Source organism: Oryzias latipes, chromosome 24 (assembly GCF_002234675.1).
Source record: "Oryzias latipes chromosome 24, ASM223467v1".
Lineage (NCBI taxonomy): Eukaryota > Metazoa > Chordata > Actinopteri > Beloniformes > Adrianichthyidae > Oryzias > Oryzias latipes.
The window spans coordinates 775,423-788,435 of NC_019882.2; the positions used below are offsets into that span (position 1 = coordinate 775,423).

General features: G+C 45.9%; 1 protein-coding gene across 13 annotated transcripts in view; it reads right to left on the reverse strand.

The window, feature by feature from the left end:
• The window catches only part of afdn (afadin, adherens junction formation factor), a 51,502-nt gene that overhangs the window by 22,381 nt on the left and 16,108 nt on the right, over positions 1 to 13,013 (reverse strand). For 9 of the 13 annotated variants that reach the window (XR_002872865.1, XR_002872866.1, XM_023952965.1 and 6 more), the window contains exons 2-8: positions 5,393 to 5,588; positions 5,207 to 5,319; positions 4,946 to 5,103; positions 4,708 to 4,868; positions 3,608 to 3,765; positions 709 to 793; positions 439 to 579 (exon numbers count right to left, since the gene is read on the reverse strand). Coding sequence is in view for 11 of the 13 variants with exons in the window: in XM_023952965.1 (XP_023808733.1) it covers positions 439 to 579; positions 709 to 793; positions 3,608 to 3,765; positions 4,708 to 4,868; positions 4,946 to 5,103; positions 5,207 to 5,319; positions 5,393 to 5,588 (1,012 nt within the window). In the remaining 2 variants the exon portion in view is untranslated. The remainder of the gene's footprint in view (positions 1 to 438; positions 580 to 708; positions 794 to 3,607; positions 3,766 to 4,707; positions 4,869 to 4,945; positions 5,104 to 5,206; positions 5,320 to 5,392; positions 5,589 to 13,013) is intronic. The other 4 variants (XM_023952970.1, XM_023952967.1, XM_023952961.1 and 1 more) reach the window with 1 other exon arrangement.

Sequence of the window (13,013 nt, forward strand, 5' to 3'; positions counted from 1 at the left end):
GTGTTTTCTGCTCCCAGAGGAAAATGAGAAGCAGATGTTTGAAGCTTCACAGAGCGGGTGAGTCCCCCCCCCCCCCCCCCCCAGTCTGAGAACGTGCGTCTGACTTTACCGCTAAATTTATCTCAGCTCCCACACACTTTCCTTCAATCACATTTCTAAATGCCAGCGGGGCGACCTCAACCTTCCCAGGGAGAAGACAGCAGATTCTAGGTGGTAGGTGAGGAACGCCCCCCATGAACAGCAGGTAAAGCCCCCCCCCCTGCTTCAAAGAAGCTTCAGTTCTTTTAGGAGCAGAACAGCAGCAGAAACAACCTAATGGTGCTGAAAATAACACACACTGACTAAAACCACACAGCTGTACTGCCCCCAGCTGGCCAAAAGAGTTCATTACAGAGGTCAGCTCCTTCAGGATGACAGAAGAGGGGCTCTTCCTCCTACCTGGACTCAGTTCCACCAAATAGGGCAGTTTTTCCGGCGGCAGCAGACCCTCCTTTCCTCGGAGACCCTTGTCTTCCATCTTCCTGCCCTTCCTGCCCTGGTAGTCGGGAGGTTTCTTCTTCAGCTGGAACACTAACACTCCTGACACAAAGAGCACATTTCATGGCATCCATTCCAAAGACTGAGCAGCTGTAATGTCCGTGAGCAACCAGAGGGGGGCAGCAGAGCCCACAGGCAGCAGCGGCGGCGCAGCCGAGCCCCCCGTCTCACCTCGGTCAGCAGGCCAGTCTCTGAGGATCTGCAGGGGACACTCGCTGTCGTCCAGAATCACCTCCTTCCCGGTCTTCTCCTCTTGCTGCAAAGAACAGAGGAGAACCGGTGAGCGGCTGAACCCTGAAGACGGGTCACATGACGGTTCTGCACTTGTCAGAACGACACGTTCTTTCTCCAGATCGACCCGTCAGCACACAGTCTGTCCGAGTGTTGAGGTAATAACAGCTGCAAACTGAAACGATGACATCATCTCGCAACCCTGACAGGTGAGTCATTTCTGCAGAACTTGTTTTGAATGCAAACAGGCGTGGCGTCTCTCAGGTTCTCCTCCTGTGCTGCAGCCCTCTGCAGACAGGTACCGGCTCAGCGCGCACCTGTGACGTTGTGCAGCAGCAGCAGGTGACAGAACCATGAGCCACACCTGTCAGATGTTCTCTGCAGGTCAGGGAGGAGTGAATGCCAAGGTTATAATAGTTTCGGATTTTTTATTAGTTTTAGTTTTTATTTCGTTTTGAAGTTTTGTTTTTAAATTTATTTAGTTTTAATTAGTTTTTAGAGGCAGCTTTACTAGTTTTTATTAGTTTTTATTTTTTGAAATTGCTTCGTTTTAGTTTAGTTTTAATTAGTTTTTAGAGGCAGCTTTACTAGTTTTTATTAGTTTTAGTGTTAGTTTTAGTTTTTTTTTTTTTTTTTGTAAATTAGGATATTTGTCAGGTGCATGATTCAAAATCACCAGAATAAGTATTGTATGATAAAAACTCAATCAAAGATCCATTTTGAAACACTTATTATTCAGAGGACACAAGGACAACCATCCTTAAATTAAAATACAACAGCCGATAACAGCATTACGTGAGCTGCTCTCGCCTCTTTTTCGGGGGAGGGCGGGCGACAGGCTAGCTTGTCTAGGTACTGTTGATTTGCGTTTTTGTGTGCGCTTTTAAAATGTACTTTTCGTAGGGTTTTTTCCCTTTGAGGAGCGTTCCACAAATTTTGTCTCCTGCTTCGACTACAAGGCACTTACTTTAGTTTTCGACGCTGTTATATTCAAAAAAGTCCCAAATAGGACTCTCCCGCTTTCTCCCAACTTTTACTGCAGCCATCACGCTCATGTAAATGTCTATGACCACGCTAGCCGGCAGTGTCTGACAGACATCATGTGACGTCACAGACTACGTGATGCCGTAAGGTAGAGCCCTGCGCGGGACTATTTTCTTCATCCCGCTCCCGCCCGCTGAATTTCTGACCAATCCCGCCCGCTCCCGCAACGTATGTGTTAGACTCCCGCCCGCACCCGCAATATGTATGTCCTCTCCCGCCCGCACCCGCAAAACTCAGAGAATTTATTCCCGCACAGTAATAGAGATGCATTGATTTTGTATCGTCTCCAGTCCCGCAGGAAAAAAACACATATTTGTATTGATATTAATTATTATTAATGAGATTCATGTCCCTCCTCCAGCCTCATCTTTTCATGCATTCCTCGTTTATGTAATTTGCAACTTAATTATTAAATATATTTTCACTAATCCTGTTCGGTTAAAAGTGTGCGTGTGTGCGCGCGCAGACAGACTGAACCAGCTGGTAAAGATGCAGGTCAAAGTCATTTGAATTTATGGATGGAAGAAAAACATTGTAATGGTTCAACAGAGCTGAAAATTTATGAATGAATTTTTTCCTGACGGAAAAATACTTTTTTTTAGCTTCAGCCTTTTCCAGTTTTGCTGATTCGCAGATCTGAGAACCATGTGTGACTCAGGATGAACCTCGTTTGTGTTTCTTTTCTACTTCATCCATTGACATCATGTCCCTGCCAGGAAACCTGCGCAGTGTTGCCGGATAGATTGACAGCTCTGTCATCCGTGTGCTGCGCTGTGGCGCCCGGACTATCGTGTCAACCTACGGTGACCGTATTTGGCGCTCTCTGTGTAGGATACATTGGGAGGGCGGGGATAAACAACTCTCAGCTACAGAGGATGAGCAGGTGAACAGGTAGAGAGGAAAAGCAGGTAGGGGGGGGGGGGGGGGCCTTTGGTTTCAAACTCTGTCAGAGAGATGAAAACACGGGCGTCAGATTCAGACGCAGTTTTCCCTGCAGGAGTTGAAGCATAGACTTTCTCGGATGATTTTATGAATTCAAACATGGAAACATGATTACCAAGTAGAACTCTTCAAAATAATAAACCTGATCTCCACATTCTCAGTGTCTACCATGCATTGATGCACACATCGCTCCATGCAGCGATCAGACCAGAACCTCTAGCTGGTAGCTCCGCCTACACGGGACAGCGGTATCAGGCTTTAAAGAACACACTAAGAGGCGGGGCGCTGCACACCCCCAACAACAGGTTAGATGACAGAGGCCATTGGGCGTCTCTACCTGGTGCGTTCACCGAGCTTCAGTACATAAGAATCCAACAGCCGCACAGCCTAACGCAGTCCGCTATTATATATTCATGAGATATTCATGGCAGCACTGATCCCGCGGGTTTTTTTTTGCCGCCCGCTCCCGCCCGCAGCACAATTCAAACCGCCCAATCCCGCGAGATTTGGATTGGGTCCCGCGGGACCCGGCGGGACCCAATCCCAATGCAGCCCTCTACCGTAGGGGCCAAATACACAGTAAAACTAGCAGCGTGAAGTAAATAGATTTTTATTTCAACCCAAAAGACTTATGTATTAACAAAGATGAAAACGAAGTATTTTTGGGGGTTAATATTATTTAGTTTCAGTTCATTTTATACACACAACAAACAGTTTTAGTTAGTTTTCGTTTTTTTTTTAAACTCTCGTTTTTATTTTTATTTAGTTAACGAAATTTTTTTTTCAGTTCTAGTTTTAGTTTTTTCGTTCGTTTTCGTTAACTATAATAACCTTGGTGAATGCAGAACGTTACCCGAGCAATGCAGAACTCTCTGGGGTTCTCCTTCTCCAGGCCGTACTTCTCCAGCGCCTCCACCACCACCAGGTCGGCCGTGTCTCTCACGGAGCACAGGAGGGTCTTGTAGGGGATGTTGGGCTTCAGGCTGTCTGCGTAGATCCTCAGGGTTCCTCCTGGTCAGACCAGAACAGACGTGAGGGTTCTGCTGCGGCGCCTCAAATGAAGCTTCACACATGATCTGCTGGTTTTGGAACCTTTTGGAGAAAGATCCTGGAGGTTTTCAGGCACTGAAACTGCTTTAACCTCATTCAGGTCCGGACAGCACGGCCAGAATATTCAGAATATTCTATTCTGGAATGAATGTGAGAACATTCTGAGGAACTCAGCACAGGAAGCAGCCTTTGACAGACAGCTGCGTGAGTTTCAGCAGGTTTCACATTCTTCATCTTTCTCCTAAAACCTTCAGCCTGACTTTGGAGCTGATCTGTGCCAAACCCCTCAGGAAAACGGGTTTTCAGAAGCAGGAAGAGCGTGACCCCTCTGGGACTGGTTCAACTGGTCCGTCCATCTGCGGCGTGATCCGGTAACGCCCGAGTCACACGCCAGTCAGGCATTCAGCTGCCTTTGGCGAGGAAACGGGAAAAACTCCTGCGTTTGTCCAGAGCAGAAGCATCTTCAGGAACGTCAGAGGCTCTGGTGAACATTTGGAAGCACTGCTGAGCGCCGGGCATGCTGGGAGCTCTGCAGATCATCGCCGAGCTTCATGGGAGTTTTCTCAGCCCAGCAGGTCGAGACGACGCAGCCGCATGATTGGCTGTGATTTCCAGCGTTTGATGTACCACAAAGCGTTCGGTAGCAGCTCCCACCCAGACTGCCCATATCATTATACTGCCGACGCCGTGCCTCAGTGATACCTGCTCAGCTCTCACCCGACAGCCACCAAAGCCTCAGAGATGAGGGGTAAATAAATGAGCTAAATCCAAGTAGGCTTTCTAAAACCCTGGATCTGCTGATGAAGAAACATCTCATTCATCCAGTTCTGGTTCCATCTGATCTGCTGTTGTTCATTTCAACAAGTCCCATAATGCATCTGGCCCCGGACTCTTTAGAAGCACCTGAATCTGGTCTTCCATCGTTGTTGATGAAGTCCTGCATGCGTTTCTCCACCTTCTGCTGACGCCTCCTCTTCATCACCACCTCCGGGTTGGAGATGGTTCTGGTGAAGCTGGTCTCCGGCATGTCTTTATAAACCTCCGCCGCCAGTCGACTGTTTTCCCTGAAAGGCAGAAGTCAGAGGCGTTATAGAGCACAGAAATGCCCGCCCGCTGGTGTCGGACACATGCTGAGGGTCACCCGTCTTCACGGCCGAGCGTCCTCTCGTCTTCATCAGGCATTCGAATAAACTCCTTCTCCCTCTTTTTCTCCTTCTTCTTTTCCTTCTTGGACAGTGTTCTCTTGAAGTTCTGGATCACTCCGTCCTTCTCCCTCTCTGGCCCGTTACTCTGGCTCTTCTAGTGGACAGAGGAGCAGACGTGTAAGCCCAGAACCGGCGGGTGTTCTAAAAAACCGGGCCCAGGAGGAGGGCGGGGTTCTGACAGAGCTGGAGCAGCTGACCTTCGGCGGGACGTCGTTCTCGTTCTTCAGGACGAAGCGCCCCTCCCTGTCGTCTTTGTTCCAGTTCAGCTGCACCACGAGCGGCTTCTCGTCCAGGTCCAGCTGACGCTCTTCTAACAGACACACCAACGGCCGAGTCATCAGCGTGTTCGTCCTCTAACCGCCACGGCTGGACGGGAAACTCACCGCCGCTGACGTGGACCTCGTACAGCGAGTATTTGGGAGAGGAGAGCATCCTCATGTCCGGCCTGAACTTCTCGGCTAGCGTCTCGATGACGTCCTGCGTTGTCGCCGTGCTGGACACTCTGATGCACTTTGTGGCAAAGTTACCGGCAACCCGGTCCTGGAAGTAGAACCGCATGACGCCGTGGAACTCCAGGTCCTGCACAAAGAGAAAATGAGGTCAGGAAGACGGTCGCCACAGAACCAGCCCGCTTTACCGAGCCGTAGGAAACACCAGGATCCGCCTCCATGCAGGGCGGAGCAGCAGGCGGTGAGGATGGACACCCCCACCAAACCCCCCCTGCTCCACCTTCTGATCAGCAATACGCACACTAACACACTAAAGAACATTGGTCATGATATCTTACATATTTTCACTGATCATGTTCCAATGTAAGACAACTCCATCTCTGAGGCTCCGCCTTCCTCTCCATGTGGGTGCCGCCCATTTTATGACATCATCTAGAGCCGCCCTCAACAGCGTGTCTGCGTTTCTCCCACAAAAACAAAAAACATCCGAACCGAAGATGGATGTGCAGATTGTTCACATAAAAGGAAAGCGTTTAGCCGATCACCGCTAGCTCCACAAAGAAAGTGGGCGTGTCTGTTAGCCTGGGGGCGGGGCTGGCAGCGCAGACTCTTCCTGGAAGGGGCGGGTCTCACTGGTCCACGTCATCTCGTGAGAACCCGGGGAGGTGAGAGTGTGATTGTGGCCTGGTGACCTCACCAGAATGCCTCCCCCCTTCCCCCACGATTGACCAGGATAGGCTCCAGCAACCCAGTGACCCCAACAGGGATAAAGCGGGTTTAGAAGACGAATGAATGAAAGGACAAACGGCCCTGAAGAGCTTCGTATGTCTAAAACAGCAGCAGAAGTTCATGGTAGGACCTTTTCTGCTTCAAAAACTGGACTGAAACGGACACACCAAGGCGGAGGTGACTGAGCGAGCGGCCTGGAGCCGAGGCGGCGTGTGGGCGGAGTCCTCCGCTTGGGACTTAGAATGGAAGTCCTGAAAAACCTACGGCACAGGAACGAGCAGGAGTGAAGACACAGCAGAGCCAGGAATGCCAGAGTGCTGTGATTTACTCCTGGAATGTGGGTCATTCAGGGTTGTCAAGCCTGCGTAACCATTGGAAACCGTTACCGTGGATACATTAGTCTTCCTGGTTCAAACAAAGCCGAGCTCAGAGCAAGCAGTAGATAATTAACGCAGAGGCTGATAGAAGTTCAGCCTTTACAACCGGACCAAGTTCAGGTTCAGTGGCAGAACCCGAGAGCGGACATGTCTGCTGATAGGAACCATCAGAACCTGCAGCCTTCAGGCTGGACACAGAAACCATCAATGGGCTCTGGTTCTGCTGACTGAGCGGAACAAAGAAAAACACAGTTTACAACACACTCATGGACCCAAGTGACCAAAGACCAGGTTCTGACCCAAAGACCCAGTTCAGGGTTCCTCACACAGATCCTAGAACACAACCACAGTCAAATGGGGGGGGAGTGATACTTTTGTTGGTGTTATCATGACCCCCCCCCCGTTACAGGCTTTACTATGCAGTTGCTGATACTTAAGCCTGAACCTGAAAGACAAACTATTTCTGACACCAAGTGCACAGCTGTTATCAGTCAGTTGGAACCTTCTGGAGGGGGGGGGGGGGTTACACCGCCATGCTTGGGACAGTTTAATGATCTACTCCCGCAAAAACAGCCGCTGCGTGCAGGAAGACACGGATCTGACCTTCACCCCACTTCCTGAACTCTGACTTCAGGGTTTTGTCCGGGATCAAACACTCCCCCAGGCTCCGCCTCCCACCCATTACTCACATCAGGAATGTTCCCCTTTATGGCGTTCTCTCAAAACACGATTCAGAGAAACAACGGCGTGTACTTCTGTAGTACTTTTCTACCTTCATTAAATGGTAAACACTGTGTACTCCTGTAGTACTTTTCTACCTTCATTAAATGGTAAAAGGCGTGTACTTCTGTAGTACTTTTCTACCTTCATTAAATGGTAAAGGGCGTGTACTTCTGTAGTACTTTTCTACCTTCATTAAATGGTAAACAGGTGTACTACTGTAGTACTTTTCTACCTTCATTAAATGGTAAAAGGCGTGTACTTCTGTAGTACTTTTTTACCTTCATTAAATGGTAAAGGGCGTTTACTTCTGTAGTACTTTTCTACCTTCATTAAATGGTAAACAGGTGTACTACTGTAGTACTTTTCTACCTTCATTAAATGGTAAAAGGCGTGTACTTCTGTAGTACTTTTCTACCTTCATTAAATGGTAAAGGGCGTGTACTTCTGTAGTACTTTTCTACCTTCATTAAATGGTAAAGGGCGTGTACTTCTGTAGTACTTTTCTACCTTCATTAAATGGTAAACAGGTGTACTACTGTAGTACTTTTCTACCTTCATTAAATGGTAAAAGGCGTGTACTTCTGTAGTACTTTTCTACCTTCATTAAATGGTAAAGGGCGTGTACTTCTGTAGTACTTTTCTACCTTCATTAAATGGTAAACAGGTGTACTACTGTAGTACTTTTCTACCTTCATTAAATGGTAAAGGGCGTGTACTTCTGTAGTACTTTTCTACCTTCATTAAATGGTAAACACTGTGTACTACTGTAGTACTTTCCTAACTTCATTAAATGGTAAACACTGTGTACTCCTGTAGTACTTTTCTACCTTCATTAAATGTTAAAAGGCGTGTACTTCTGTAGTACTTTTCTACCTTCATTAAATGGTAAAGGGCGTGTACTTCTGTAGTACTTTTCTACCTTCATTAAATGGTAAACAGGTGTACTACTGTAGTACTTTTCTACCTTCATTAAATGGTAAAGGGCGTGTACTACTGTAGTACTTTTCTACCTTCATTAAATGGTAAACAGGTGTACTACTGTAGTACTTTGCTACCTTCATTAAATGGTAAACGGTGTGTACTACTGTAGTACTTTTCTACCTTCATTAAATGGTAAAGAGCGTGTACTACTGTAGTACTTTTCTACCTTCATTAAATGGTAAAGGGCGTGTACTTCTGTAGTACTTTTCTACCTTCATTAAATGGTAAACAGGTGTACTACTGTAGTACTTTGCTACCTTCATTAAATGGTAAACGGTGTGTACTACTGTAGTACTTTTCTACCTTCATTAAATGGTAAACGCTGGGTACTTCCGTAGTACTTTTCTACCTTCATTAATTGGTAAACGCTGGGTACTTCTGTAGTACTTTGCTACCTTCATTAAATGGTAAACGGTGTGTACTACTGTAGTACTTTGCTACCTTCATTAAATGGTAAACGGTGTGTACTTCTGTAGTACTTTTCTACCTTCATTAAATGGTAAACAGGTGTACTACTGTAGTACTTTGCTACCTTCATTAAATGGTAAACGGTGTGTACTTCTGTAGTACTTTTCTACCTTCATTATGGAAGTTGCAGCAGCAACTCTCGTGCCCTGTTCACAACAGTAAACAGATTAACTAACCCTCCAACCCAGCTACCAATAGAACTGGTTTGCACACCCAAATGTAATGAGTTTGCTGTATTTTTTAATGACAAGGTTCAGGGCATTAAAAAAGCCATCAACTCCACAACACATATAACTATCGAACGGCCACCTACTCACTCTAAGCTGACTCACTTTGTACCTGTCACTGACCAAACTGTCCAAGAGACCATCACCCGTCTGAGCTCGTCTACATGCTGCCTTGATGTGTTACCCACTAGATTTCTAAAGTCTGTCCTGAACAGTGTGTTGCCATCAATTACTCAAATAGTTAACATGTCTCTTCAATCTGGAATATTTCCAGAGGCCTTAAAAACTGCAGTCATTAAACCTCTCCTGAAGAAAAGCAGTCTTGATCCCACTGTACTGAATAATTACAGACCTATCTCTAATCTGCCATTTTTAGGAAAAGTCCTTGAAAAAGTTGTCTACCAACAGCTCACTGATTTTCTCTTATTAAACAATTCATTTGATGTTTTCCAGTCAGGTTTTAGACCCCATCATAGCACAGAAACTGCTCTTATCAAGGTAACCAACGACATCCGCCTGAACACTGATGATGGAAAAGTCTCTGTCTTAATCCTGCTAGACCTGAGTGCTGCCTTTGATACTGTTGATCATGGGATCCTTTTGCACAGACTCCAAGACTGGGTTGGCATCTCTGGATCTGCCCTAAGTTGGCTCAAGTCTTATCTGGAAGACAGGAAATATTTTGTTGAAATTGGGAGTTGTGTCTCAGACTACATGGCCTTGACTTGTGGTGTGCCCCAGGGATCGATCCTGGGACCCCTTCTGTTCAACCTCTACATGCTGCCACTAGGGCAGTTAATACGCAGTAATAACATATCTTATCACAACTATGCAGATGATACTCAGCTCTATGTGTCACTGACAACAGGTGAATATGGGCCGGTGGATTCACTCAGCCACTGCCTCCAACAGATCAGTGCGTGGATGCAGAACAACTTTCTCCAGCTAAACTCAAACAAGACCGAAGTTATTATTTTTGGCCCACAGAAACAAAGAGAAAGAGTCAGCAGCTACCTTCATTCTCTGTCTCTTAAACCCTCAAATCAAGTCAGAAATCTAGGGGTAATCATGGACTCTGACCTGAACTTTAACAGCCATATCAAGTCAGTAACATCAGCGGCATTTTACCATCTGAAAAACATTGCCAAAATCAAAAACATAGTGTCAAAGCGAGACCTGGAGATACTTATTCATGCATTTGTCTCCAGTAGGTTAGACTACTGTAACGGCCTGCTCACCGGCCTCTCAAAACGAGCTGTAAAACAGCTTCAGTACATCCAGAATGCTGCTGCTGGAGTCCTGACCAGAACCAGGAAGTATGATCACATTAGTCCTGTGCTCAGGTCTCTGCACTGGCTCCCTGTACCTCAAAGAATAGACTTCAAAGCAGCTCTGCTTGTGTACAAGTCTCTCCATGGCCGAGCACCAAAGTACATCTCTGACATGTTAGTGCCATATGAACCATCTCGTACTCTGAGGACCTCAGGGACCGGCCTCCTGTTGATTCCCAGAGTCAGAACTAAACAAGGGGAATCAGCGTTTCAATATTCTGCAGCTAAAATCTGGAACAGCCTCCCTGAAGTCGTAAGACAGGCCTCTTATGTGTCCATGTTCAAATCTAGACTTAAAACATTTCTGTTTAGCCGTGTATATGACTGAAAGGTCCTATCTGCACTTTTCTTTCCTTTCCTTCCTTTATTTTTAAATCAATTTTTAATTTTTTTTTTTTCTTTTAAAGTAAATTTTACGTTGATTTTTTCTATGATGTATTGTGATTTTAATGCATTTTTCTGTTTTGTGAAGCACCTTGAATTACTTTGTGTACGAATTGTGCTATACAAATAAACTTGCCTTGCCTAAACGGCGTGTACTACTGTAGTACTTTCCTACCTTCATTAAATGGTAAACACTGTGTACTCCTGTAGTACTTTTCTACCTTCATTAAATGGTAAAAGGTGTGTACTTCTGTAGTACTTTTCTACCTTCATTAAATGGTAAACGCCATGTACTTCTGTAGTACTTTTCTACCTTCATTAAATGGTAAACGGCGTGTACTACTGTAGTACTTTTCTACCTTCATTAAATGGTAAAGGGCGTGTACTACTGTAGTACTTTTCTACCTTCATTAAATGGTAAAGGGCGTGTACTACTGTAGTACTTTTCTACCTTCATTAAATGGTAAAGGGCGTGTACTACTGTAGTACCTTTCTACCTTCATTAAATGGTAAAGGGCGTGTACTACTGTAGTACTTTTCTACCTTCATTAAATGGTAAAGGGCGTGTACTACTGTAGTACTTTTCTGCCTTCATTAAATGGTAAACGGGTGTACTTCTTTAGTACTTTTCTACCTTCATTAAATGGTAAAGGGCGTGTACTTCTGTAGTACTTTTCTACCTTCATTAAATGGTAAAGCGGCGTGTACTACTTTAGTACTTTTCTACCTTCATTAAATGGTAAAGGGCGTGTACTTCTGTAGTACTTTTCTACCTTCATTAAATGGTAAACAGGTGTACTACTTTAGTACTTTTCTACCTTCAGTAAATGGTAAAGGGCGTGTACTTCTGTAGTACTTTTCTACCTTCATTAAATGGTAAAGGGCGTGTACTTCTGTAGTACTTTTCTACCTTCATTAAATGGTAAAGCGGCGTGTACTACTTTAGTACTTTTCTACCTTCATTAAATGGTAAAGGGCGTGTACTTCTGTAGTACTTTTCTACCTTCATTAAATGGTAAACGGGTGTACTTCTTTAGTACTTTTCTACCTTCATTAAATGGTAAAGGGCGTGTACTTCTGTAGTACTTTTCTACCTTCATTAAATGGTAAAGGGCGTGTACTTCTGTAGTACTTTTCTACCTTCATTAAATGGTAAACGGCGTGTACTTCTGTAGTACTTTTCTACCTTCATTAAATGGTAAACGGCGTGTACTACTGTAGTACTTTTCTACCTTCATTAAATGGTAAACGGCGTGTACTAGTGTAGTACTTTTCTACTTTCTGTAATGCCCTTTCATTCAGTCACATACTGCCCAACACTGGCGCCATTCTTCGGCCACCAGGAGCAACGTGGCGTTCAGCGACAAGGTGATCCCCTCATAAACACCCCCAGGTCGGGTCAGAACCGGGTCCATTTCCCCCTGGAGACACAGTCCAGCTGGAGTTCCCCCTCACACCTGAGTGACGTGGTGAGAGGCCGATTGTGTCCACAAACAGAACAGAGGAAATCTTCCAGGAGAGGCAGCGTTAAAGCAAACGGTGGAGGAAGGTCCGATCTGTGGAGCTTCACTCTGGTCTCCAGGTTCATGCAGCAGCAGAACCGCTGACCTCACTGCGGTGAGAGTGAGAAGCAGTTCAGGACATCTGGATGAACAAAGCTGCAGGTCTGGAGGAATTCACTTCCTGGAACTCTGCTTATTTTCCTGCTGCTGACCCAGGAGTGGCTGGACTCCTCTGGTTTATGAAAAAGATTAGATTCTCCTGTGTTTTAATAAAGTGATCATGTGACAGAAAAACAGATGGAGTTCCACTAGAGTCGCAATATTCCATTCATCTTTGCTTATATGTCGATGAGAAATGATAGAAAAGCTTCAGTGTGAGGAGCGTCTCCTTCCTCCTTATCTGCTCCTCACAGCCTCACACCCGCTGTGACAGCCCCCCTCCTGGAAAATGAGGGGGGGGGGGGGTTATCAGGTGTTAAGGAGACTAACCAGAGCTGCATGTTTGTGTGCTGAAAAACAGGAGATCAAACCGGATCCTTGAATATTTGTTCTACTGGACTCTGACTCGGATCCAGAACCAGACTTCAACATGGATCACGGGGGGGCAGCCTCTACGGGGAAAGGTTCTGGGGAATTTGGGCAGAAGTGTAACACGACAACAATTAGAGGTGATAAGAGGCGCTGGCTGACATGGTCACATGGTCACATGGTCATGACCTGCTGTGCTGCAGCGTCTCTTCCAGCTTTTCAGAGGAAAACCCCCAAAAATATTTGCTTTTGTTTCAATTCCATCCGTGACACACTGTTTGACCTGCCAAGCTGGGGGGGGGGAC